The 26,963-nt window shown below is 41.8% G+C and overlaps 1 protein-coding gene across 1 annotated transcript; it reads right to left on the bottom strand.

Annotated features, from left to right (window-relative positions):
* Positions 1–1,576: 1,576 nt before the first annotated feature.
* LOC129711593 (ornithine decarboxylase 1-like) lies at positions 1,577–25,523 on the bottom strand. Its single transcript, XM_055659335.1, has 9 exons — positions 23,961–25,523; positions 17,570–17,743; positions 14,410–14,582; positions 8,525–8,659; positions 7,397–7,478; positions 6,881–6,964; positions 3,725–3,887; positions 2,645–2,754; positions 1,577–1,842 (listed from the first exon to the last, which is right to left on the bottom strand). The coding sequence occupies exons 1-9, from the start codon at positions 24,057–24,059 to the stop codon at positions 1,624–1,626; spliced, it is 1,239 nt and encodes a 412-aa protein (XP_055515310.1). The 5' UTR covers positions 24,060–25,523; the 3' UTR covers positions 1,577–1,623.
* Between the last annotated feature and the right edge of the window lie 1,440 nt (positions 25,524–26,963).

Here is a 26,963-nt window from a genome sequence, read left to right as displayed (position 1 = left end):
GCAGAGGGTCACGTTTCTCTGAGCTGTGAATAACACTGAACACAATGTACTCAAATGTAAGTGCCCTTAGTGGTTCTAAAGTCAAGTCGAGTCAAGTTTATTTGTCACATACACATACGAGATGTGCAGTGAAATGAAAGTGGCAGTGCTCACGGACTTTTGTGCAAAAGACAACAACAAAACAACCAAACAAATTATAAACACAATCATAACTCACATATTCTTTTACATAATAATATGTAAAATGGTTGCAGAATGTGTCTATTGGTTCTAAAGCTTGCAAAAAAATGTCTATTGGTTCTAAAGCTTGCAAAAAAATGTCTCTATTGGTTCTAAAGCTTGCAAACAAATGTTTCTATTGGTTCTAAAGCTTGCAAACAAATGTCTATTGGTTCTAAAGCTTGGCAAAATATGTCTATTGGTTCTAAAGCTTGCAAAAAAAAATGTCTATTGGTTCTAAAATGGTTCATACTAGCGCTCCAGAAAGCGCGCACTACTTCCCCCCCCCCCCCCCTACTGCAAATGGTTGGCTTGGCTTGGGTGTGTCTTGAAATTGAAAGGCATTACTTACTGCAAATGGTGGCATGAAGTTGAAAGGCACTACTTACTGCAAATGGTGGCTTGGGAGCTTTGGCTTGAAGTTGAAAGGCACTACTTACTGCAAATGGTGGCTTGGGTGCATTGGCTTGAAGTTGAAAGGCACTATTTACTGCTAATGGTGGCTTGGTTGCTTTGACTTGAGGTTGAAAGGCACCTCTTACTGCTAATGGTGGCTTGGGTGTGGCTTGGGTGTGGTTTTAAGTTGAAAGCCACCACTTACTGCAAATGGTGGCATGTGTGCATTGGCTTGAAGTTGCAAGGCACTACTTACTGCAAATGGTGGCTTGGATGCAATGGCTTGAAGTTGAAAGGCACCACTTACTGCAAATGGTGGCATGAAGTTGAAATGCACTACTTACTGCAAATGGTGGCTTGGGTGCTTTGGCATGAAGTTAAAAGGCACTACTGTAAATGCACTTACTTCCTGTTTGCACTGTATATTGATTTTAGACAAAACGCTACCACTTACGGCTGTGATTTTTGGCCATCTCACTCAGTCCCCCTCTGCTGAGCAGATGCAGAGAATTCCCATCAATGAAAAATAAAAGTGTTAGAATTAGTTTTTAAAAAAATGTTGAGAATCTCTCTCCTGTCAATCACTCCATGAAAGCCACACCTTTTCCAGTGGGGGGGGAGGGGTTATAAAACCTGGAAATGTGGGTGTGGCTCAGACTGCAAGATGGAGGAGGGAGAGGTCATAACTCGCTGTCTTTAGTGGCGCCCTACTTCAAATGGTATGAAACTGCACTTGAATTTGGTGGCCTTATACCCTGCTTGAAATAGAATTTCAAGTATTAGCCGTGAGTCAACTACCAGCCCACCAGCCGTGAGTGAGTGAGTTGCCAGCACAACAGGCTTGATTGAATGAGACGCCAGCCCAAGAATCCATTTGTTGCACAATTTGCATACTAGCCCTCTGGAAACCAGTCCCTTCAGCCCACAACACCCATACTAACACTCCAGAAAGACACACACACACACACACACACACACACACACACACACACCCACACCCTCCCTCCCTTACCAGGCTTCCTTGGAGATTACATGGTGTGTTGTGGTTCTTTGAAAGCCATTGAATGCGGTTGAGATAGCGACAGAGTAAGCTCCTCTGTTTTGGATGAGCAGCCATTCTCCAATCTGCAGTTCAGGCAGCTTCCATTGATCAGTGATGTAATCCCATGCATCACAGGTGGGTCCCCAAACCTTTGTGTTAAACAGTTGTTGGTCAGGGCAGAGTTTCTGTAGGAGATAAATATTAGGTCAACTTTATTAACTTTGTTTCACTAAACATTGTGTCCTTGGGCAATTAGCAAACCACCTAATGCTGCCACTTTTTTCCTTTCTTACTATTAACGTGTTTCAGTTCCTATTCCTTAGTTAAAATAGTTTGTTATTCAATAGCTTTCAAAAGATAAATACAGTCAATGGAGATAGTTCAGTCCCTATCCAGACAACCACTTCTACCATTCTAGTTTAGTTTATTGTTATTGCCATGTGTACCAAGTTACAGTGAAAGGTTTTTGTTTGCATGCTACCCAGTCAAAAAAAGATCATGCATCTCTGGAGAACTGCTTATGCATTTCAGGCGAAAGCTTTGGTGGACACTCGCCTCTGGACCTAAGCTTTGGACAACTCTGTTGTGGTAAACCTGGAGCCAAATAGTTGGAGGGAAATCCAAACTGGCCTTTATCGCACACATCATTGGAGGATAATTACTGCTTGAATACAGCAACAGTATGGAGACACAAGAGACTGCAGATACTGGAATCTTGAGCAAAAATTCAGTCTGCTGGAGTAACTCAACAGATTAGACAGCATCAGTAGATGGAATGGATAGACAATGTTTTGGGTCAGAAAGTCTGTATGAGAATCCATTCACTGCACAGCTGTTGCCTGACTTGCTGATTTCCTCTAGCACTTAACAGTATGTTCCTTCACTTTGCTAATGACAAGATGGTAATCAGCAGGAATGGATGAAGCATGCCTACAAAAATGCTTAACAGCAACATTATTATATATTTTCACATATATAAATCCATACCTTAAATAGTATTGGTTTTGATAGATAATATGGCAATTCATGGCAATCAAAAGACCCATGCAGACCTTCATTTAAATAGTACATTATGGTTTTTACAGTCCTCTGTTTATCTAGAAAATAAAATTAAAAGTGTATGATAAGATCCATGCACTGAATTTCAAAATGTGTCACTGTTATGCTGAGAGACAAAAATAAAGAGTCAAGAGGAATAGTTTGGCATTTAAAAAAAATTGACTATCCTATACCATAAAGCAGTAAAGTTGCTGCTTACAGTGCCATAGACCTGGGTTCGATCCTGACTACGGGTGCTATCTGTATAGACTTTAATGATGACCCCGTGACTGCGTGGGTTTTCTCCGGATGCTCATTTCCTCCTACACTCCAAAGACACAGGTCTGTAGGTTAATTGTCTTCAGTAGAAATTGTAACATTTAGAGTGTGTAGGATAGTGTTAGTGTATGGGGGGGGGGGGCGGTTATCGCTGGTCAGCGTGCACCCGATGTATCTATAATGTCTCCACGCTGTATCTATAACGTCTAAGGTATGCAACAGAACCAGTTGCAGGCTTATTATGAGTTTGAATTGTAAACAAAAGTATTACAATTAATGTTTGCGCTCCGAAAGGGAAGCGTGTATGTCGGGGAAAACAAGTGACGCTGTGTTCGTGGCCACAAGTGTACAATTTCCAGTATGGGCTGTCAGCTAAGAATACTGCATGGAAGGCCAGTAGAAGAACAATATTCATCAGTCCACTATTGTTTGGTGAGGCCTGTGGCCCATATCATGCAGTTTTCATGCCTGCACCAAAATCCTCAAGTGGCATTAGAGTCTGGACAGTGATGAGAGAACCCTGTTTTACTCAAGAAGCTGGGCTGAGATCACCTACAGTAGTTTAACATAGATGGAGTAGTAAACAAAAATCTCCAGGCTTTAAATGATAATTCTTTCTTTTTGCTTGTGCAAAACACAAAGATTCCCCTGTCATGTCTCCTTTTAGGGGTGTTAATCATTGGAATAAATCTACACCTATCAGATAATATGAAGTGGCTAATTGAATAATTCAATGGTGGCAGAATTTACCATCGCAGCCAGTTGATGCTCTATGAATAATTTTTCTACCAATGATATTCACAGCCAGTGTGAATGATGAAGTCACGTAATAACGGCCTGGTTCAGCAATTATCTTCACTCCACTTGCTGCAGGGAAGTGACGGTCCAGTGCAGGATTGATTACTGCTGTAATCTGCAACAGGGAAATTAATTAGACATTAAATTCCAGATGGCCAGCATTTTATATAGTTCTAAATGATTTTGTACAGAAGTCCCGCGGCCGAATCCGAGCTTTGCGAACGGGCCGATTCAAACTCCGCGGCCCGGGGCGAACGGTATTCCGACCAAAGATTCTAGAGGAGCAATCTCTCCCCGTCTCCCACACGCATCTGCCCCCTCTCTCTCGCTGTTACACCTTGCTCTCCCACAACCTGGCATCCCTAATTCCAAGAACTGCACTCAAACTGCGTTTGTTCACGAAGGAAGCAGCATATCCTGATCCTTCATTTTCAAAAGGTAAATGCATTGTTTTCACAAACATAGGGTAGAATTTTGAACCCCAGGGGCAGACAGAAGGGTAAATAATTTTGTATATTCTAAAATCTGACAACATTCAGGTTGCTTCCAGTTTGTAACAGTGGCATTACCAGGGGTGAGGACGAGTCATCAATTAACTTCCAAGAGATCGGTCTGAACGTTATTGTGATTCAGTTTTACCTTCCAGTGTATAAAAACCAGCCCTCAGGAATTGCACCTGAAAAAAAAGGTTAGGTTTAAAGGGCCTGTCCCACTTAGATGATTATTTCGGTGACGGCCAGCAACTATCACAGTCGTACCAGGTCACCGAAAAAGTAGCAAATGGACCCTCCCCCCCTACGACAAGCTACCAGAACTACCATCACTTAGTCCACGTCATACCGGCGACCCATTAGGACGTCCACCTACGCAACCTACAACAATCAAAGTCAACCTACATCCACCCGTGACAAGTTACAACAAACAACGACCCTGTCGGCGACAACTGAAGACAATTCAGTCGCCAGTACCTGTTGCCGGCTGACGTAGGTAGTTGCCAATGGAATTCACTGAAGTCAGCACCAGCGACAACCAACGTCACCCGGCGACAACCTGAGTCACCCTGGTGACAACCTACAACAGCACCTACGACAGGAGAAGACAAGCTACGTCAAGCCCACAGTCACCGAAAGGTTTTGAACATTTCAAAATCCAACGGCGACAAGAAAAACGTTTACGACTCTTTACGCGACTTGAGGAGACAACGCACAACCATACAGGCGGAAATCCGCGACCATGTGGTGACAGCCTTGTCGCCGTTATAAATCACCAAAGTGGGACAAGGGTGTTACAAAGCATTTTCCCCGACTGATGATATTCCTCAGACAGCCCTTATTTAGTGATATTGCTATAATGTTTTATCTGCTAAGAACCTCTGAAAATGGCAGCACAGATAGATAAGGTAGTGATAAAGGGACACAAGTACTCTCTTTCATTAGCCTGGGTACAGAATATAAGAACTGGGTGGTTATGGTACAAATTTATGGTACAAGGCTATGATTAGTACGGATGCCAGGGGGTTATGGGCCGAAGGCAGAAGAATGGGTTTGAGGGGGAAAGATAAATCAGTCATGACCATGATGGTCCAATTGGCCGAATTCTGCTCCTATAACTAATGAGCATCATAAACAGTGGTAGACCACAACTGGAGCACTGGAACAGGATGCAACTGAACAAGAGGCTGCAGGTAATATTCACCACAATGTGGAAAGGCTGTATAGGTTGGGTTTTATTTACTGTTCATCCCTTTCAAGCACTATATAAAATATTAACCTATTGATGTACATTAGTATCTGTATATAGAATTGACAATAAACAACAATAAAAGCTGGCCCCTAAAACTGAAATTTGAAGACAATCCAACTTAATTCCTTAAGAATATTGCAGAAAATTGTTTAAAGGGCAAATATAAGGTCATCAGTGATAGGAGTAGAATTAGGCCATTCAGCCCATCAAGTCTACTCCGCCATTCAATCATGGCTGATTTATCTCTCCCTCCTAACCCCATAACCTCTGGCACCTATACTAATTCAGAATCTATCTCTGCCTTAAAAATATCCACTGACTGCCTCCACAGCCTTCTGTGGCAAAGAATTCCACTGATTCACCACCCCCTGACTAAATAAATTTTCTCCTCATCTTCTTCCTAAAAGAATGTTCTTTAATTCTGAGGCTATGACCTCTAGTCCTAGACTCTCCCAGTGATGGAAACATCCTCTCCACATCCACTTTATCCAAGTTTGTAACTATTCTGTGTTTCAATGAGGTCCCACCTCATTCTTCTAAACTCCAGCGAGTACAGGCCCAGTGCCGACAAATGCTCATCATAGGGTAACCTACTCATTCCTGGGATCATTCTTGTAAACTTCTTCTGGACCCTCTCCATAGTCAGCAAATCCTTTCTCAGATATGGTGCCCAAAATTGCTCACAATATTCCAAATGCAGCCTGACCAGCACCTTTTAGAGCCTCAACATTACATTACATCTTTTCACACAGAGAGTGGTGAATCTCTGGAATTCTCTGCCACAGAAGGTAGTTGAGGCCAGTTCATTGGCTATATTTAAGAGGGAGTTAGATGTGGCCCTTGTGGCTAAAGGGATCAGGGCGTATGGAGAGAAGGCAGGTACAGGATACTGGAATGGATGATCAGCCATGATCATATTGAATGGCGGTGCAGGCTCGAAGGGCCAAATGGCCTACTCCTGCACCTATTTTCTATGTTTCTATGCCTTCTATGGCTTTTTGAAATAAATGCTAGCATTTAGTTCACTTTCTTTACTACTGATTCAACTTGCAAATTAACTTTTTGATGATCCTGCACCAGCACTCCCAAGTCCTTTTGCACCTCCGATTTCTGGATTCTCTCCCCATTTAGAAAATAGTCTACACCTTTATGCCTACTACCAAAATGCATGACTCCACACTTAAATATATATTATTTAACACCACAATCACGGAAACGCAGCAAAATAATCAAAAACCTACCTGTTTCTTTTCAGATTTCCCCAGAACTCCCATCCCTATATTTTATAGATAAGATGCACAGTGTGGGCACACCATTATGAATGTTAATTGATCCTCAACTGAGATTTTAATACATGACATGTACCTTCTCAAATGTTATTTTGTCATTGTCCATGCCTGGGAAACCACCACCAATATCAAGCAGATTCATGTTAAATCCAAGGCTCGTCTATATAACAGGGGGGGGAAAGGTTCAGTGTATACATAATATTCAATCTAACAGAACTGTTGCCTCATTATCAGCAAGTTCCTTGCATGGAAATCTTAGCTTTTTTTTTGCTCGGTCATGCATTAATATAAAAGCTTCTTTAGTTCACTGAAGCCATCAAATGAAATCTTAAGATTTAGGGTTTAGTATGTCAGCATGTAGCATTAATCACATTACAACCGGCCTATATATTTTAGTTGAAACATTATTGAAATAACTATTTCTTTCCCCAGAAAAAGCCTGGGCACAAATTGCCCAATGTGGAATGAGAAATATATGTGGAATAAGAGAAATCGGCAGCAAATATCAACCATGCAGATTAGAGCAACATATACAATTGTTATAATAAATATGAATGGTCAATACTTTAACAAAAACAAAAAGTAAACAAACCCCAATTTCAAAGACTCGACGTGAATCTGCTATGGCTTGAGCAAATACCGATGGATTCATACAGCCACTCCCAACATGGAAACTGTTTAAAGAAGAAATATAAAAGTATAAATATGCCTTTGAAAGACATTCATCCAGTTCTTTCACCTGCCAGCTCAGCACTTCGTTACAAAGTCCAAAGAGGACACATTAAAAACATGCAGAATAGTGAAAGGCTTGGATGGAGTGGATATGGAGAGGATGGTTCCAATAGTGGGTGAGTCCAGCACTAGAGATCATATCCTCAGAATTAAAGGATGTTTTTTTAGGAAGGAGATGAAGAGAAATGTATTTAGTCAGAGGGTGGGAATTTGTGGAATTCTTTGTCACGGAAGGCTGAGGATATTTTTAAGATAGATTCTTGATTAGTACAGGTGTCAGAGGTTATGGGGAGAAGGCAGATGAATGGGGTTAAGAGGGAGAGATAGATCAGCAATGATTGAATAGCAGATTACTCTTGATGGGCCGATTGGTCTAATTCTACTCTTATCACATATGACCTTATGCCATTGAAACACTGAAGATAGACACAAAATGCAGGGTAGCGGGGCAGGCAGCATCTCTGGAGAGAAGATGTGGGTGGCGTTTCGGATCGAGACGAGAGTCAGGGGAGAGGGAAACTAGAGATATGGAGCTGGAGAACGGGAGGAATCACAGTGGGTGAGCAACGAGAGAGGGTGTTGCAGAACTCTCATCGGAGAGAGGAGGAGAACTTCTTCAAAGTAGGCATATGTTGAGGATATTTTGCAGGGGAGCAGACAAAATGTGTAGGAAGGAACAAAACATTACTCATTATATTTCTAAAGCAGAGAATGGTGATGCAACTAGGCACATTGATTTGGGTTTCACCCTTAAATAAACATGGTTCAGCCAAAAGTACTCTTCAAAAGTTGTTATTCTTTGCATCAGCTCAAGGTAAAGTAATTTATATTAAAAAATAGAACTCATTGGAGAATGACATGATGATTCTCTTGTACATGGTGCTGCCATGTGTTATGTACCGGAGTCACAGTTACTGCCATGATATATTAGTAAATAAATCAAATGTATAAGTTACAAACTGGTATTCAGAAGGCAAATGCTTTATACCTGACACCAATGATGTCTACACTCAGGGTTTTAGCACATTCCATCAGCTGTCTGCATTCATTTAAAGTTGCCCCAAACTTCACACTCAGGGGAATACACGACAAAGCATCATTTGTGGCAATGCGAAGAACCATCCTGTGAGGGCAGCAACATTAGTTAGGTGTCAATATTGCAAAGTAAGAGAGTTGACCTCTTCGGTTTGTGCCAGAGCCAAATATCAATTTTCACTAAGAGAAAAAAGTGACATATTTTATTTCTGACGGCCTACAATTATCTTTCTGGAAATAACTATGGACATATCTATCTTCCACAGTTCTGAAATCACCAGTTGCCTGCACAAAGGACCGGGCCGCTTCTACCTGCTTGCTCCAAAGTTGCTCCAAGGTTTCTTCCTCTGAGAAACCCTCTCCCAGCACCTGGGCTACTCCAATGGAAAAGTCCACTGACCGAATGCCTGCAGCAGCCACAAAGATGTGGCTTCCTCCAGGCTCATCGGCCATCTACCATGCTGGGTTGATATTCACAAACATAAAATAATACAATAATATTAAAAACGAGTTAAGAATGCTAGGAAGAAAAAGATTGAAAGTCATTTGACAAAATACCATGCACAACATAAAATGGTTAATTTGGCCATCTTAAATAAAATGAAACAAGTTCAAGTTCAAGTGAGTTTATTGTCATGTGTCCCTGATAGGACAATGACATTCTTGCTTTGCTTCAGCACACAGAAGCAAGAATTTCATTGTCCTATTATACATATGACAAAAACTGGAAATAAAACCAGGATAATTGGAAATGTCCTAATTCTTCAGGGAACGGGGGTTCCCCTCCCCTACTATAGATGAGGCTCTCACCAGGGTTTCTGCAATACCCCGTAACACTGCTCGCTCACCCCATCCCCCCACTCGCAACAAGGGCAGAGTCCCCCTAGTCCTCACCTTTCACCCGACCAGCCGTCACATATAACAAATAATCCTCCGTCATTTTCGCCACCTCCAACGTGGCCCCACCACTCGCCACATCTTCCCATCTCCCCCCATGTCTGCCTTCCGCAAAGACCGCTCCCTCCGTAACTCCCTGGTAAATTTCTCCATTCCCTCCCGCACCACCCCCCTCCCCGGGCACTTTCTCTTACAACCGCAAGAGATGCTACACTTGTCGCTTTACCTCCTCCCTCGACTCCATTCAAGGACCCAAGCAGTCGTTCCAAGTGCAACAGAGGTTCACCTGCACCTCCTCCAACCTCATCTATTGCATCCGCTGCTCTAGATGTCAGCTGATCTACATCGGTGAGACCAAGCGCTGAATACCTCTGCTCGGTCCGCATTAACCAACCTGATCTCCCTGTGGCTCAGCACTTCAACTCCCCCTCTCATTCCGAATCTGACCTTTCTGTCCTGGGCCTCCTCCATGGCCAGAGTGAGCAGCACCTCATATCCCGCTTCAGCAGTTTGCACCCTAGTGTTATGAACATTGACTTCTCCAATTTCCGGTAGCCCTTGCTGTCTCCTCCCCTTCTCAGCTCTCCCTCAGTCCTCTGGCTCCTCCTCCTTTCTCCTTTCTTTTTCCCCCCCCCCCCCCCCCCCCACCCTACATCAGTCTGAAGGAGGGTTTTGGCCCGAAACGCTGCCTATTTCCTTCGCTCCAGAGATGCTGCCTCACCTGCTGAGTTTCTCCAGCACATTTGTCTACACAGGATCTCTCATGTCTGCTCCACCATTGATTAAGGCCCTAGGTGACCTTTTACTTTAGCACCATTTGCTTGCATCAGCCTCGTATCCCTTGATTCCCTTAGTATTTAAAAAAAAGACTCCTGTGTTCAATATAGCAACAGAGCTTGGCCAGCCCTTTAGGGTGACGATTACAAAAGTTTTACTACTTTCAGAATGCGGAATTTTCTCCTCATCGCAATCCTAACCAATCATCATTGTGTCATGACTCCCAGTTTCTAGACAAGCCAGCTGGTGGAAAGGAGGACTTCTACCGAGGATCTTTGATGGAAGTTGATGTCTCCACGTCAACTGGCGAGAACAATAGCAGTTTTATATGTTTAAATGCGATCACCGCTCATTCATGTAAACTCAATAGAGAAAAGGCCCAGACAGCTTCATATTGCCTCGTCTGAGAAACCAGCTATTCCAGGAATCAATCTTGTGAACCTTGACAGCACTGCTCCCACCCCGATTACATCATCCCTGGGAAGCAGACCCGCACAGCAAATTTCAGGTGTGATCACAATCAGGACCCGATATAAATGATCATCTTTTATACCGTCTAAGTTGCTTGCTCTACCTGTTGATATGTTTACAATATCCAGATCTCTCTGAACATCAATGGCGTTCATTCTCATGTCATTTAAAAATACTCTGCCTTTCTTTTTTTCTAACAAAATGGAAAACTTTACATTTTTGCATATTTTATTCCATCTACATTTTTCTTGCCCCTTCATTTATCATCTATATTCTCCTGAAACCTTTCTATGTCTTCCTCATAGCAAACGCTGCCACCCAGTGTATCATCAGCAAATGCTCCTTTGTCCAGGAGTGCAAAGTGCAAATTGTCCTCCTCAGCTAAAGTTAGCTCCCAGCAGCCAATGTTTTCCCTTTATTTGAATGGTCTCACTCTACTCATGTTCAATTTCCCCACTCTGATAGACGAGAAATCTGTGGAAACATAGAAACATAGAAAATAGGTGCAGGAGTAGGCCATTCGGCCCTTCGAGCCTGCACTGCCATTCAATATGATCATGGCTAATCATCCAACTCAGTATCCTGTACCTGCCTTCTCTCCATACCCTCTGATCCCCTTAGCCACAAGGGCCACATCTAACTCCCTCTTAAATATAGCCAATGAACTGGCCTCAACTATCTTCTGTGGCAGAGAATTCCAGAGATTCACCACTCTCTGTGTGAAAAAATGTTTTTCTCATCTCGGTCCTAAAAAGATTTCCCCCTTATCCTTAACTGTGACCCCTTGTTCTGGACTTCCCCAACATCGGGAACAATCTTCCTGCATCTAGCCTGAAAACACCTTAAGAATTTTGTACATTTCCATAAGATCCCCCCTCAATCTTCTAAATTCTAGCGAGTACAAGCCGAGTCTATCCAGTCTTTCTTCATATGAAAGTCCTGACATCCCAGGAATCAGTCTGATGAACCTTCTCTGTACTCCCTCTATGGCAAGAATGTCTTTCCTCAGATTAGGAGACCAAAACTGTACGCAATACTCCAGGTGTGGTCTCACCAAGACCCTGAACAACTGCAGTAGAACCTCCCTGCTCCTATACTCAAATCCTTTTGTTTTGAATGCTAACATACCATTGGCTTTCTTCACTGCCTGCTGCACCTGCATGCCTACTTTCAATGACTGGTGTACCATGACACCCAGGTTGCATCTCCCCTTTTGCTAATCGGCCACCATTCGGATAATAGTCAACTTTCCTGTTCTTTCCACCAAAGTGGATAACCTCACATTTATCCACATTATATTGCATCTGCCATGCATTTGCCCACTCACCCAGCCTATCCAAGTCACCTTGCAGTCTCCTAGCATCCTCCTCACAGCTAACACTGCCCCCCAGGTTCGTGCCATCCGCAAACTTGGAGATGTTGCATTCGATTCCCTCATCCAGATCATTAATATATATTGTAAATAGCTGGGGTCCCAGCACTGAGCCTTGCGGTACCCCACTAGTCACTGCCTGCCATTGTGAAAAGGACCCGTTTACTCTTACTCTTTGCTTCTTGTCTGCCAGCCAGTTCTCTATCCACATCAATACTGAACCCCCAATACCGTGTGCTTTAAGTTTTTATACTAATCTCTTATGTGGGACCTTGTCAAAAGCCTTCTGGAAGTCCAGATATAACACAACCACTGGTTCTCTCTTATCCACTCTACTCGTTACATCCTCGAAAAATTCTATAAGATTCATCAGTCATGATTTACCTTTCATAAATCCATGCTGACTTTGTCCAATGATTTCACCACTTTCCAAATGTGCTGCTATCCCATCTTTAATAACTGACTCTAGCAGTTTACCCACTACCGATGTTAGACTAATTGGTCTTTAATTTCATGTTTTCTCTCTCCTTCCCTTTTTAAAAAGTGGGGTTACATTAGCTACCCTCCAATCCTCAGGAACTACTCCAGAATCTAATGATTTTTGAAAAACTATCACTAATGCATCCACTATTTCTGGGGCTACTTCCTTAAGTACTCTGGGATGCAGACTATCTGGCCCTGGGGATTTATCGGCCTTTAATCCATTCAATTTACCTAACACCACTTCCCGGCTAACCTGGATTTTACTCAGTTCCTCCATCTCATTTGACCCCCGGTCCCCTGCTATTTCCGGCAGATTATTTATGTCGTCCTTAGTGAAGACAGAGCCAAAGTAGTTATTCAATTGGTCTGCCATGTCCTTGTTCCCCATGATCAATTCACTTGTTTCTGACTGCAAGGGAACTACATTTGTTTTAACTAATCTTTTTCTCTTCACATATCTATAAAATCTTTTGCAGTCAGTTTTTATGTTCCCTGCCAGTTTTCTTTCGTAATCTATTTTCCCTTTCCTAATTAAGCCCTTTGTCCTCCTCTGCTGGACTCTGAATTTCTCCCAGCGCTCTGGTAGGCTGCTTTTTCTGGCTAATTTGTATGCTTCATCTTTTGTTTTGATACTATCCCTGATTTCCCTTGTTATCCATGGATGCACTACCTTCCCTGATTTATTTTTTTGCCAAACTGGGATGAACAATTGTTGTAGTTCATCTATGCAGTCTTTAAATGCCTAAAAGTGGAAATTCGCACTTTCCTGATGGACCACTGGAGAAGTACGCAGATACATACGTAAAGGCACCCGACAGGAAAGAAAAACCTTTTAATTGAATGTGTATGAAGGAACTGCAGATGCTGGTTAACACCAAAGATAGACACAAAATGCTAGAGTAACTCAAGAAGGGTCTCGACCTGAAACATCACCTATTCCTTTTCTCCAGAGATGCTGCCTGACCCAGTTACTCCAGCATTTTGCATCTATCCTCTTAATTGAATGATAGTAATTCCATAGAATTTATTGCCAAATGACATGATAAAAAAATATTTATGCAAGGAAATGATAGATAACTAACAACATTCAGATTTTAAATACATAACTAGCATGTCATATAAAAGAAGCAGAGTATCTTCTACTCCTCCTAATCCATTAGAAAACTCCAATTTACAATTAGTGCATGTTGGTGCCACCTGGAATAATGGTGCCACCTGGGATAAATTTGTAATCGAGATTTATCCATTGTACTTTTTTGATTAAAAAAAAAATCATACTGTCCATGTTCTTAAGGCAATAATGTAAATTTGGGAAATGCCAAGATGCAACTGCATGAGCCACATCCTTCTGAAAAAACGGTGTGGGGAATACAGTATGAAATTCTCAGATACGACAGTATTAAGTAACATTGGATCATTAATAAAACAAATATTGCCACGTGAAAATGGCGGTGTTTGGAGAAATAATCAGAAAAATGGCAGGAATTAAAGAGTTCAAAGAATGTATGCAGAGCAATAAGGCAGCAAGGCAAAGTGGTGTAGAAAAGGAATTTTACATAATGGAACTCGAAATAGTTCTACCACCAATGCTGCCGTATTGAGAGTGGAAGATATGCAGGAAATAGAGTTGAAGAACTGAGAAATAGTCTGGAGTGTCAAGCTTGAAGGTCAAACCTTGGAGGATATGAAAATCAATGAAGATTTTGAATTTAACCCACTGCAGACAGACAGGTTCAGACAATATTGAAAACAAATGCAGACTGCAAACAATTACTCTGAAATTGTCATTTTCAATCCAACAACAGATTTAAGAAAGTAAAGAGATAATTTTCACTTACTTAGCTGTGGGATGGATCCGTGCAACTTTGGAAATTTCATCCTCATTATCGAATGTCATCACCTGGATCCCATGGGCGGCAGCAAATTTAACATGAGATATCTCCTTGCAGGTGTTTGCATAAATAATTCTCTCTGGGAGGACCCCAAGATCTTGCACCAATGCAATCTCATTCTGGTTGCAATAGAAAAGAGAGTTTGCTGTGAGACCACGTTTACTTTATTTTTTCACGTTCATTCTCCACATGCAGTATAGTCAGGAAGCACAGTGTGACAGATCCTGGGGAAACCATCAATCAAGCATTATAGCGTTAAAATAGACAGTGGTGCACACAATCTCTGAATCCCACCTAATGCAAAGCCTCAGCCCCAGCTCATTATAAACTGTCACGATCTAAGGGCCGGTACGCCTGGCGTCACGACCAGGTTCTTAAACCCATTGCAGAAGCCATCAGCACGGGAATCAGCAGCTGCAGACGAGCACGGCCCACCACCACCTTCGTGAAGGCCAGAGCGCAGCGGCCAAGAACCACGGCAGCCAGGAATCCGTCAGGAATCCTGGCGACTGCGCAGGACTGGCAGCTTTCTGTAGACCTGGTGAAACAGCTGAAGTTCCCACAGCACATTGCCATGACCACCCTGAGGCCAAACATCCTGGTCTCAGAGGCCACCAAAAACATTGTCTTGTTGCCATGGGAGGACCATCTGGAGGAGGCCCACGAGAGGAAGATGGCCAAGTATGAAGAGCTGGTCATCATAGACTGCCATAAGTAGGTATGTTACAAAACTTACCTTCAGCAGCGCTGCAGTTCTGCCACTGGCCGTGTGCGCGATTTTGGCGCCTTTGGGGGGGGGGGGGGGGGGGGGGGGGGGGGGGTTAAAATGCGTTTTTTTTTACCTACCTGTCCTGGATTATATTTTCTCGGAGTGCAAGCTTTTGCTGAAAAATTTGTTCCGACGGGCGTTCTGTGAATTTGTTTTATTTAAATCGCACGACAAGTTCAGTGCTGGAGTAATTAAAAAATCAGCTTCTAAAGTCAACGCCGACAATGGGGACGAATTTCACGTATGGGACAGGTAAAAGAAAGCCGTTTATTTTATGTATAAAAGTGCTCCTTAAGATGCCTTTAATTCACTTTTTACGTTGTGAAACGGTGATTTTTTCCCCCATACTACCGGCAGTATTTTTCCTGCCGATATGCGATTTAAATTCACCGCAACCGCAATGTTCCAAACGATCCCGTTCCAGAAAAACCCACTCGCAAGATGATTTAAATGGCCATTAATTTATAGGTATTAAACACAAAATTCATTCCATTTGGCCTATAAATCCATGACAATGAGATTTTAAAATCATGTTATATTGTGAATTCTTCTGTGTATGTTATTTGGACACTGAGGCCATTTAAAAATGTTGATCTTTTCTTAAGAAATGGATAGATGTTTAGATCTAATAATAGCTACAATTGGGTAACTAACTAATTATATGCTTTAATTTCAGGTCATCCAAGTAAGATTGTTTCATATTTGTTTCAGAATGCTTCAATCTATAATAACTGAAAATTTATTTCAGTTCTCTTAATTTTTAAGAAAGTTATGGGCTTTTGACAAGTCAATGGAAAAGCAATAGGGAACAAGATGCTAATTTCCGAGTATGAAAATGGCCATAACTTTTTTAATACTGAAGATATGAAAGTGAATTAGGTGTCAAATGAAACTACTTTTTATGCAGACTTGATTTTTTAAATCTCAAAATGTTGTAACATTGCTACCATAAGCAGGGTTGGAAGACAAGGTGCATGCCCATCGAGGGTGGCTGCAGAGATTTTGCAGGGCATTCGCTCTACAAAGTTTTGAGTGCACTGGGCATCAACGGAATGGAGAGAAGAGCCATCAAGAATACCACAGAGGCAGTGAAGAAGGCTTTGAGATGGCTCTGGATCAGGAGAGAAGATCGATGGGGAGGAGCGAATGCCACCTGAACACACGTCGTGGTCTGATCAACCACGGCTGGGTCGCGTGGGTGAGGGTGTCTGATGTTGAAAGACCCGAAACAACCAATGATCCCAGGTTACATCACTGGTGATGTGTTCAGGAGCATCAATAGATGTATTTGTATCAATGCGCAGGTCACCACATCATAACAAGGATATGGAGGAACTGGGACTGGAATTTGGAAACCGTCAGCACATAAGCCAGCATTTCTGGAATGAGAAGGAATGTCTCAGGTCATTGTTCTTCATCAGAACAGGCAAAGTAAGATTTCTGTGGATGATACCAGAAATGGAATGGACTATCCATCAGAAAAAGTTGAACAGACTGTATCCCTTTACTCTTGAGGTAAAGTGATGGAAGGATAATCCAACATAGATCTTCAGAATAATAAAATGAACGTGAAAAGAATGCTTACATCCAAAAAAAAGCATAACTGGAGGTCAGTGAGACAAGATGGTTTGTGACCCGGGTTGCCTCCCACAGCCAACCTTGAGGGCACAGAAGGTAAGAACCCGCTTCCTCTTACTGACCCTTTGTTCTAGCATCCACTGATGATGACTCCCTTCACTCTACTCACCCGTCCTTGCGGGCAAGCGGGCGCCGGACTCAGCAGCATCCCTCTCCAGGTGTGTTTCCCCGGTTCCACGGTGGGTGATCCAGGCCTGCTACCAGGGGATAGCCACGTCACGACAGTCTTTGGCTGCTTATAACTACAGCTCTCCAGTTCCTTGTGAATCTGTTCTGCATCCTCTCTAGCTTAACCATGTCTTTCCTACATGACGGCAAACTGTGCATGATACTCTTAAGTGTAATCTGATCATTGTTTTTCTTACAATTGTAACCTTACATCCCAATTCTTCTAATCAATGCCACGGCTGATTATGGCAAGAGTGCCATACACCTTTTTCACCATCCTGTTTACCTGTGTCGAGCAGTTCCAGGATTTGGACCCAATGATGATGACAGAATGGAGATATATTTCCAAGCCAGGACAGTGGGTGACTTTGTCCATTTCCCTTGTGCACCAACAGCAAACTGTTAAATGCTAAATCATTTCCATTATTTCCATTGTCACATATATTAACACTTATTAAAAAAAGGAAAGAGATAGAGCTCACAGATATTTATTTTGGGAGCTACGAGACATGCTGTTATTCCATATCCTACCTTACTGGCACAGTCAAAGCCGGTCCCTAACTGGGCAAGAGTCCAAACCACCGGTTTGCTGTCATTGCATTTCACAGCATAGAAAGGCTTGACTCGAGGCAGCGCCTTCTGCCATCGCAGGTGTTGGTTTATAATTTCACCAAGGTCAGCAACATAGAAGGCATCTGTGTCCTCCTGAAACAAATGTCATGGTGACCATCCACATTTCTACAATATTCTACTGTCTCGATATCCTACAATAATTGCTCTTTGTTAAATATAATAAATTAAGCACTGAGCAAAACATTCGAATGTTGTGCTATTCAGCATCATCATGTTTTTGCTAGAAATATTCCCGATGTTTCTTTGATGGCTCAGATGATGAATTTTTTTTTGAAGATGAAACGGAGTCATGCTCATCAGAAATCTATACAAAGAATGCATCTTATCATTGCCTGCTTTATGTACCAACATTTCCTGCAGACAGAACTGAGCATTTGGGACTTTAAATGCAATACACCACCACAGCAAAATAAATACTGAAAGCAATGTGGAGCGCAACATACTTGGGCATTGGAAAAATTAATGTTGATGGTTGAATCAATGGCTGAACAAAAAGGATGGTGCTCAAGACCCCTATGTATGCCAACACCAACAAAATATTGCTCAACTACTGCCCAACTGCATGAAGCTGACATTATATATACTTTAGAACTATTGCTTGTATATTGTTGGGGGGGGGGGAGGGGGGGGGGGGGGGGGGGGGGGGGGGGGGGAGGGGGGGGGGGGGGGGGGGGGGGGTGGGGGGGGGGGGGGGGGGGGGGGGGGGGGGGGGGGGGGGGGGGGGGGGGTGGGGGGGGGGGGGGGGAGGGGGGGGGGGAGGAGAGAATACTTTGCTTGACTGCAATCAAGGCACAAACTAGCCTAAATAGAAGTTGGAGAGTAGGAAGGAACTGCAGACGCTGGTTTAAACCGAAGATAGAAATAAAAAGCTGCAGTAACTCAGTGGATCAGCCAACATCTCTGGGGAGAAGGAATGGGTGATATTACAGATCAAGATCCTTGTTCAGACGGGGTGCTGGGATTGAATGGAAGTTAGCTGAGAATAAATATATTTCACAGGAGGATACTCTGGCAATTTAATACACTGAAATGGCATCCATCACAGGTACTATAAAACATGCTGCGGAGGTGGTAGCATAGTCGGTCCAGTTTATTTCCCATTTCATGGCAGCAAAGGTACGGAGTGTGGAACAATACAATGCTCATAAAGGAACGTGGGTAAACACTTAAACTACAATATGGTTCTGAAATGCAAATACTTTTGATTATCCAAGACATTTATCTTTATAATTACAGACAAGGGGAGCTGGGAAGCAGAGTGCATTGACTTAAGATAATAGCACTGCTAACGGTGTCCAGTAAAGTGAGCATTGAGTTGTTGACAGGGTGGCACAGTGGTTGAGTTGCTGCCTTACAGCACCAGAGACCCGGTGCTGTCTGTATGTTGTTTGTACATTCTCCCTATGACCAGTGGTTTTCTCCGGATGTTCCGGTTTCCTACCACATCCCAAAGACGTGCGAGTTTATAGATTTATTGGCTGCTGTAAAAATTGTCCCTGGTGTTAAGGATAAAACTTAAGGATAAAACTGTTAGGAAATGAGATGGGTCAGGTGGCAGAGGTATGCGTTGGGGAGCACTTCGGGTCCAGTGATCACAATACCATTAGTTTCAATATAATTATGGAGAGGGTCAGAACTGGACCTAGGGCTGAGATTTTTGATTGGAGAAAGGCTAACTTTGATGAGATGCGAAATGATTTAAAAGGAGTGAACTGGGACATTTTGTTTTATAGGAAGGATGTAGAAGAGAAATGGACGACATTTAAAGGGGAAATTTTAAGAGTACAGAATCTTTATGTTCCTGTTCGGTTGAAAGGAAACAGTAAAAAATGGAAAGAGCCCTGGTTTTCAAGGGAAATTGGACATCTTGTTCGGAAAAATAGGGAGATCTACAATATTTATAGGCAGCATGAAGTAAATGAGGTGCTTGAGGAGTATAAGGAATGTAAAAAAAATCTTAAGAAAGAAATTAGAAAAGCTAAAAGATATCAGGTTGCTTTGGCAAGTAAGGTGAAAGTAAATCCAAAGGGTTTCTACAGCTATATTAATAGCAAAAGGATAACGAGGAATAAAATTGGTCCATTGGAGAGACAGAGTGGACAGCTATCTGCAGAGCCAAAAGAGATGGGGGAGATATTGAACAATTTCTTTTCTTCGGTATTCACCAAGGAGAAGGATATTGAATTATGTGAGGTAAGGGAAACTAGTAGAGTAGCTATGGATACTATGAGTTTCAAAGTCAAGTCAAGTCAAGTCAAGTCAAGTTTATTTGTCACATACACATACGAGATGTGCAGTGAAATGAAAGTGGCAATGCTCGCGGAACAACAAAACAACCAAACAAATTATAAACACAATCATAACAATCACAAGTAAAAGAAGTACTGACACTTTAAAAAAATATAAAAGTGGATAAGTCTCCAGGTCCTGACAGGATATTCCCTAGGACATTGAGGGAAGTTAGTGTAGAAATAGCCGGGGCTATGACAGAAATATTTCAAATGTCATTAGAAACGGGAATAGTCCCCGAGGATTGGCGTACTGCGCATGTTGTTCCATTGTTTAAAAAGGGTTCTAAGAGTAAACCTAGCAATTATAGACCTGTTAGTTTGACTTCAGTGGTGTGCAAATTAATGGAAAAGATACTTAGAGATAATATATATAAGCACCTGGATGAACAGGGTCTGATTAGGAACAGTCAGCATGGATTTGTGCCTGGAAGGTCATGTTTGACTAATCTTCTTGAATTTTTTGAAGAGATTACTAGGGAAATTGACGAAGGGTAAAGCAGTGGATGTTGTCTATATGGACTTTAGTAAGGCCTTTGACAAGGTTCCTCATGGAAGGTTGGTTAAGAAGGTTCAACTGTTGGGTATAAATGCAGGAGTAGCAAGATGGATTCAACAGTGGCTGAATGGGAGAAGCCAGAGGGTAATGGTGGATGGTTGTTTGTCGGTTGGAGGCAAGTGACTAGTGGGGTGCCTCAGGGATCTGTGTTGGGTCCTTTGTTGTTTGTCATGTACATCAATGATCTGGATGAAGGTGTGGTAAATTAGATTAGTAAGTATGCAGATGATACCAAGATAGGGGGTGTTGTGGATAATGAAGAGGATTTCCAAAGTCTACAGAGTGATTTAGGCCATTTAGAAGATTAGGCTGAAAGATGGCAGATGGAGTTTAATGCTGATAAATGTGAGGTGCTACACCTTGGCAGGACAAATCAAAATAGAACGTACATGGTAAATGGTAGGGAATTGAAGAATGCAGTTGAACAGAGGGATCTGGGAATAACCGTGCATAGTTCCTTGAAGGTGGAATCTCATATAGATAGGGCGGTAAAGAAAGCTTTTGGTATGCTAGCCTTTATAAATCAGAGCAATGAGTATAGAAGCTGGGATGTAATGTTAAAATTGTACAAGGCATTGGTAAGACCAAATCTGGAGTATGGTGTACAATTTTGGTCGCCCAATTATAGGAAGGATGTCAACAAAATAGAGAGAGTACAGAGGAGATTTACTAGAATGTTGCCTGGGTTTCAACAACTAAGTTACAGAGAAAGGTTGAATAAGTTAAGTCTTTATTCTCTGGAGCGCAGAAGGTTAAGGGGGGACTTGATAGAGGTCTTTAAAACGATGAGAGGGATAGAGTTGATGTGGACCAGCTTTTCCCTTTGAGAATAGGGAAGATTCAAATAAGAGGACATGACCTCAGAATTAAGGGACAGAAGTTTAGGGGTAACATGAGGGGGAACTTCTTTACTCAGAGAGTGGTAGCGGTGTGGAATGAGCTTCCAGTGGAAGTGGTGGAGGCTGGTTCGTTGGTATCATTTAAAAATAAATTGGATAGGCATATGGATGAGAAGGGAATGGAGGGTTGTGGTATGAGTGCAGGCAGGTGGGACTAAGGGAAAAAAAGTTGTTCGGCACGGACTTGTAGGGCCGAGATGGCCTGTTTCCGTGCTGTAATTGTTATATGGTTATAGTGTATGAGTGATTGTGGGTCAGCATGGACTCTGTGGTCCAAAGGGTATGTTTCACTGTATCTCTAGACTAAACTGAACGTTTATTGGTCTTTACTTTGAAAACTAATAACTAGAGTTATGTATCAAGCACAAGCCAATGTGAATATATAAAATTAGTATGTAAGAAAACCATTGGATACAATGGTTAGCCTATATAAATGCTGAATGCTTACAGGGAAAGGGAAGTGTTAGTTTGAAAACAAAATATGTCAAATTACCAATGATCACGCAGTATCATTTGTATAATGTTATTGGTATTTTCAGAAACACTTTAGAATCAACATGGTGGTAACTTCACAAACTGTAATATCTGACAATTTCAAGGGTTCCGTTATGAAAAAGCTTCCTCATGTTGTTGGTATCATCCAACGAATTGCATAAAAACTTATCTTAACTGATAGCACAAACATTTGTAATAGAGTTGTAACAACTGAGATGAATAACCTGAATTGTTATTGGAAAGAGATTGGGCAGCAAGATCAATGGAGCCTGTTGTAATCTCTTATGCAGATTTTTGTGTTGGCAATGAACCCTGACAATAGAGACTGCCTGTTTAACATTGCAAATGTAACAGAAATTATGATGGAAAGTTAATCATTTAATGTCATTTATAGGATGCCAGTCATTCTGAAATGGAAGATACGCATTTTTTTTTCCTCGCTAACTGTACAAGAACAGAGATAGAAACTACCCTGAAGCATGTAAAAATACTGTGACCAATGTTTTTAGGTGTGTCCATTCTCGATCCACAGTTGAACACAGACTGGAGCAATGATTTTTTAATTATTGTAGACTTATTCCTACATGATAAATGATGTTATGAACAACACATTAATGTACTAAAGACAGACACAAGATGCTGGAGTAACTCAGCGGGACAGGCAGTATCTCTGGAGAGAAGGAATGGGTAAGTTTTCGGGTCGAGATCCTTCTTCAGGCTGATAGACTACTTTGTTTCCATGAAAGATTAGTCCTTACATTTTTAACCAAAGTTGCAGTTTGTACCTGAATGGTTAGGATTATGAGGTGTTCTTCTTGATGACTTTTCTTCATCTGTCTTTGGCAGAGGACCCTAAATTCTTCATTCAGCCCTCAACTTTTTGGGCTTTTTGTTTTGTCTCCCTCTACCCATTCTCCACTCCAATCATTTTTTTTTTTTTTAATTATGCCTATTTCTAACTTTATTATGCACAAACAAGCCCCAGCACTGTACATCAAGGCCCCACCCTTGGAAAGATGACGGTGGGGCAGGTGCAACTTTTGAAAGTTTTTAAAGAAAACTGCACTGCCCACACAAACATTGCCTATTTCCTTAGCTCCATAGATGCTGCCTCACCCGCTGAGTTTCTTCAGCATTTTTGTCTAGCTTCGATTATCCAGCATCTGCAGTTCCTTCTTAAACATAAATAATTTGTAGAGGGCAGGTTTGATATGCAATTGTCTATCGGAATTGTATCAGCACATTCACGTTTCATAGGATTATGACTACTATAGAGCCAGATTGTTTCTGTGGGAAGCCTTTGCCAGTTAGATTGAATTTGAGAACAATCAGGAAAATGTTCCAGAACAAGGGGTCACAGTTTAAGGATAAGGGGGAAATCTTTTAGGACCTAGATGAGGAAAACATTTTTCACGCAGAGAGTGGTGAATCTGTGGAATTCTCTGCCACAGAAGGTAGTTGAGGCCAGTTCATTGGCTATATTTAAGAGGGAGTTAGATGTGGCCCTTGTGGCTAAAGGGATCAGCGTGTATGGAGAGAAGGCAGGTACAGGATACTGAGTTGGATGATCAGCCATGATCACATTGAATGGCGGTGCAGGCTCGAAGGGCCGAATGGCCTACTCCTGCACCTATTTTCTATGTTTCTATGTGAAAGATCATGAAACTGTTGACTTCCACTTCAGGGATGTTCCCATTATGACCATATCCATAATGTCAAAACAACCAAAGAAGACATATTTTCTATTTTGCACATATATTGATGTCTTGATAAATGAATCACAATAGAAGCAAATCACAGAATTATTTGATATGATATTAATGATATTGAATGAATGAGTTGGATTACTTTGACCAACTAGATGTTCATTTACCTCCATGTTATCATCATTCCTTCATGATTATTATAACTTCAAACATTTAATGATTCATTTTCACATATAGTGTCGATTAATATTATCAGAAGACAGTTATCTTTAAAATATTTACATTTTGATTATGTTTGTTATGAATTTACTGCTGGCATCACATCGTTATGTTGACACTTACTGTGGGGTTTTTCTCATTGATCTTCTGGACAATGACATCCTGAGCAATGACACCTTCCTCCAGAATGACAAAGTCGATCTCATTTAGACAGCTTTCCATTGCCACGACTTGCAAAGGGCTTGGTGGTTTTCCAAAATTCGACAACCTTAATTTTAAAGAATGTCCAAGAATATTAGCAGTATCACAATAAAGATTATGAGGATGAATTCCAAGCCAGGAGCTTTGCTTTCTACACAGAGCTTCAGATTAAAAAACAATAAAATATTATAATAACCGTCAAACAGTAGAAATAACTACTTCTTATCAGAATACATGACATGACAACACATTAGCAAAACATTATTCAATAAGAAAAACTTGATATCCTATTACCTATTGAGGAACCGACGGCAAAAAAAACATTAACATCCTTTAACGAAAAACGTTTTTGAATGTGATTTGGCAGCTAACACTTTGGACACAACGTTCAAGCACAAATAGTTATCATCAGCAGTAAGATTTGCTGCTACTAAGATTACACCTTCAAACATTTTCCAAAGACATGCTGCTATGCAAATGTCTCAGGGGACTTGAGATAAGAGATACACAATGGTTCCTAATGATAGCTACATTTCTTTGTTTCAACCATTACATAATTTAAATTGGGGTAAACTCTATGTGCAGGTGGCTGTTTGCAAAAAAGTCTTGAAAGTTGATGTAAGGGAGACAGGGGGAAAGGTGTCTCGGACAGCGGATGCCTGGATGCGTCTTGGACAGCAGATGCCTGAATGTGCTTACAGAACCAGAAGACCACATTTCATTGAGCTCCATGAAGGAAGGTGTCTTTAACTATTTGTTGAAACGAGACACAAAATGCTGGAGTAACTCAGTGGGACAGGCAGCATCTCTGGAGAGAAGGAATGGGTGAAGTTTTAGGTGGAGACCCTTCTTTGTTGCTTGGTTTACTTGATGGTAACTTCAGTATTCTTAAAGCCAATTAATATCTTCCTATTCAACAAAATACAAAAATCACAAGGAGAGTGTTCTCCTGGTCCTCGTCTTTAACCCCACAAACCTTCACATCCAACACGTCATTCTCCAACATTTCCGCCAGCTTCAATGTGATTCCACCACCAGTTACATTTTCCCAACCCCACCCCTTTCCGTTTTCCGTAGAGACCACTTCCACCGCAAGACATTGGTTCACTCACCTCTTCCGTCCCAAACTACCCACTCCCCAGGTACTTTCCCCACAACTGAAGGAGGTGTAATACGTGTCCCTATGCCTCCTTACTCACATCCATCCAGTGACCCCAGCAGCTCTTCCAGGTAAGACAGTCTCATCTCTTCTTTAATCTCATCTATTGCATCTGGTACTCCCCATGTGGCCTCCTTTACATCTGTACGACCAAACATAGACTAGGCAACTGTTTCGCTGAACACTTGCGCTCAGTCCACCTACGCCTGCTGGATCTCTTGGTTGTTAAACTTTTAACATTCCTTCCCATACCGAACTTTCTGTCCTGGGCCTTCTCAATTGCCAGTGAGGCCACAAGCAAACTGGAGGACCAGAACAGCGTTTCTTATACCACTTGGCTAGCCTTCAACCCAATGATATGACCCCCCCCCCCCCCCCCCCCCCCCCCCCCACCCCAGTCCCTTTTGTTGGTGTCACATCCCACTTCTCTCATCAACCTACAACCTTTTGTCTCCTCTTTGTCGCTAGCCTTGTCCATCCATCTGCGGACAAAAGCAACGATCATAGAGCAGAATAGATTACATTTCTGGTGTTTTGACGCTTTATATTGCCCCAGAAAGACACAAAATGCTGGAGTAACAGCGGGACAGGCAGCATCTCTGGAGAAAAGGAATGGGTCACGTTTTGCATCAAGACCTTTCTTCAGACCTTCTTCAGATTATATATTGCCCTCTTGTGGCCAAAAGAGAACATAACTGAAATGGGGGCCGACACTATCATGACCTTTCACATGTTCCTATCTGATTAACATGTCAAAATGCATCAGATTTTATTAAAGCTAAATTAAAATCAAACCATAGGTTTAGGTAACAAAGGAAAACACAAACTGCAGATCCTGAAAATCAGAAATAGAAACAGAAAATGCAGGAAACTCTTGAAAAAGCTACTTTTCTTAACTACTAAACCAGGTTCGCTTCTTAATAAACAGACACCACACAAACTGTTTGGTAGACCAGTTCAAAACTTTACTTAACATCGGCCGATGGAAGGGAGCGAGAATTCCAGCTAAGTGACCAATGTAGACACTCGACTGTCCTCGGTCCCCTTCGCTGAACAACAGAATTACATTGCCTTAAATAGGGTTTTTTTGTCCCCTTAGCACATTCCACAGACATTAGTCATGGTCAGAGGTACAGGAAAAGGTTTCCACAGAATGCATCACATCAAAGGCCTTTTGTTTGTTTACATGGTGCAAGATATACTAAAAACATTGGCCATTTGTTTTAGGTCATTTTATCTTCAAAGAGATCACCCTAGCTCTTTCGCTGCTTCCTCTCTGTCACTTGGTCCCTCATAAACATAGGACACTTGGTTTATGGCATCTTACTTCAAAGATGTGACTAGCTGTTTCTTTCTCTGTCACTTCCTCACTTGGGAGACAATGTTATGGTATTTATTATCCCACACACTGCAACCTGAGGCAAGCCTAATTTGACACTAAATATAAGCTGTAAGCTAGCCCACAAGCCAATTTAATATCTTCTTATATGTTTAGCTCAAATTCGGCTTCATCACTCTCAGCAGGTTAGGCAGCATATGTGGTGAATAAAAATTAGCATTTGATATAAACAGAAAGTGCTGGAATCATTCAACATATTCTGCTGAATATTTGCAGTTTATGGTTATATTTCCAATATTTGTAGTTATTTGATTACTATTTCCTCAAAACTGGTAATAGAAATAAAAGTTTTAAGAGTAAAAAGGGAGGGGAGGGGTAGTGAGAAGATAAAGTTTGTATAGAATAGCGGTGACAATCTAACAGTTAA

The sequence above is a fragment of the Leucoraja erinacea genome, chromosome 2, assembly GCF_028641065.1.
Source record: "Leucoraja erinacea ecotype New England chromosome 2, Leri_hhj_1, whole genome shotgun sequence".
NCBI classification, from domain to species: Eukaryota; Metazoa; Chordata; class Chondrichthyes; order Rajiformes; family Rajidae; genus Leucoraja; species Leucoraja erinaceus.
Note: the sequence above shows the minus strand (reverse complement) of the source record. Positions and strands in the feature narration are given on the sequence as shown.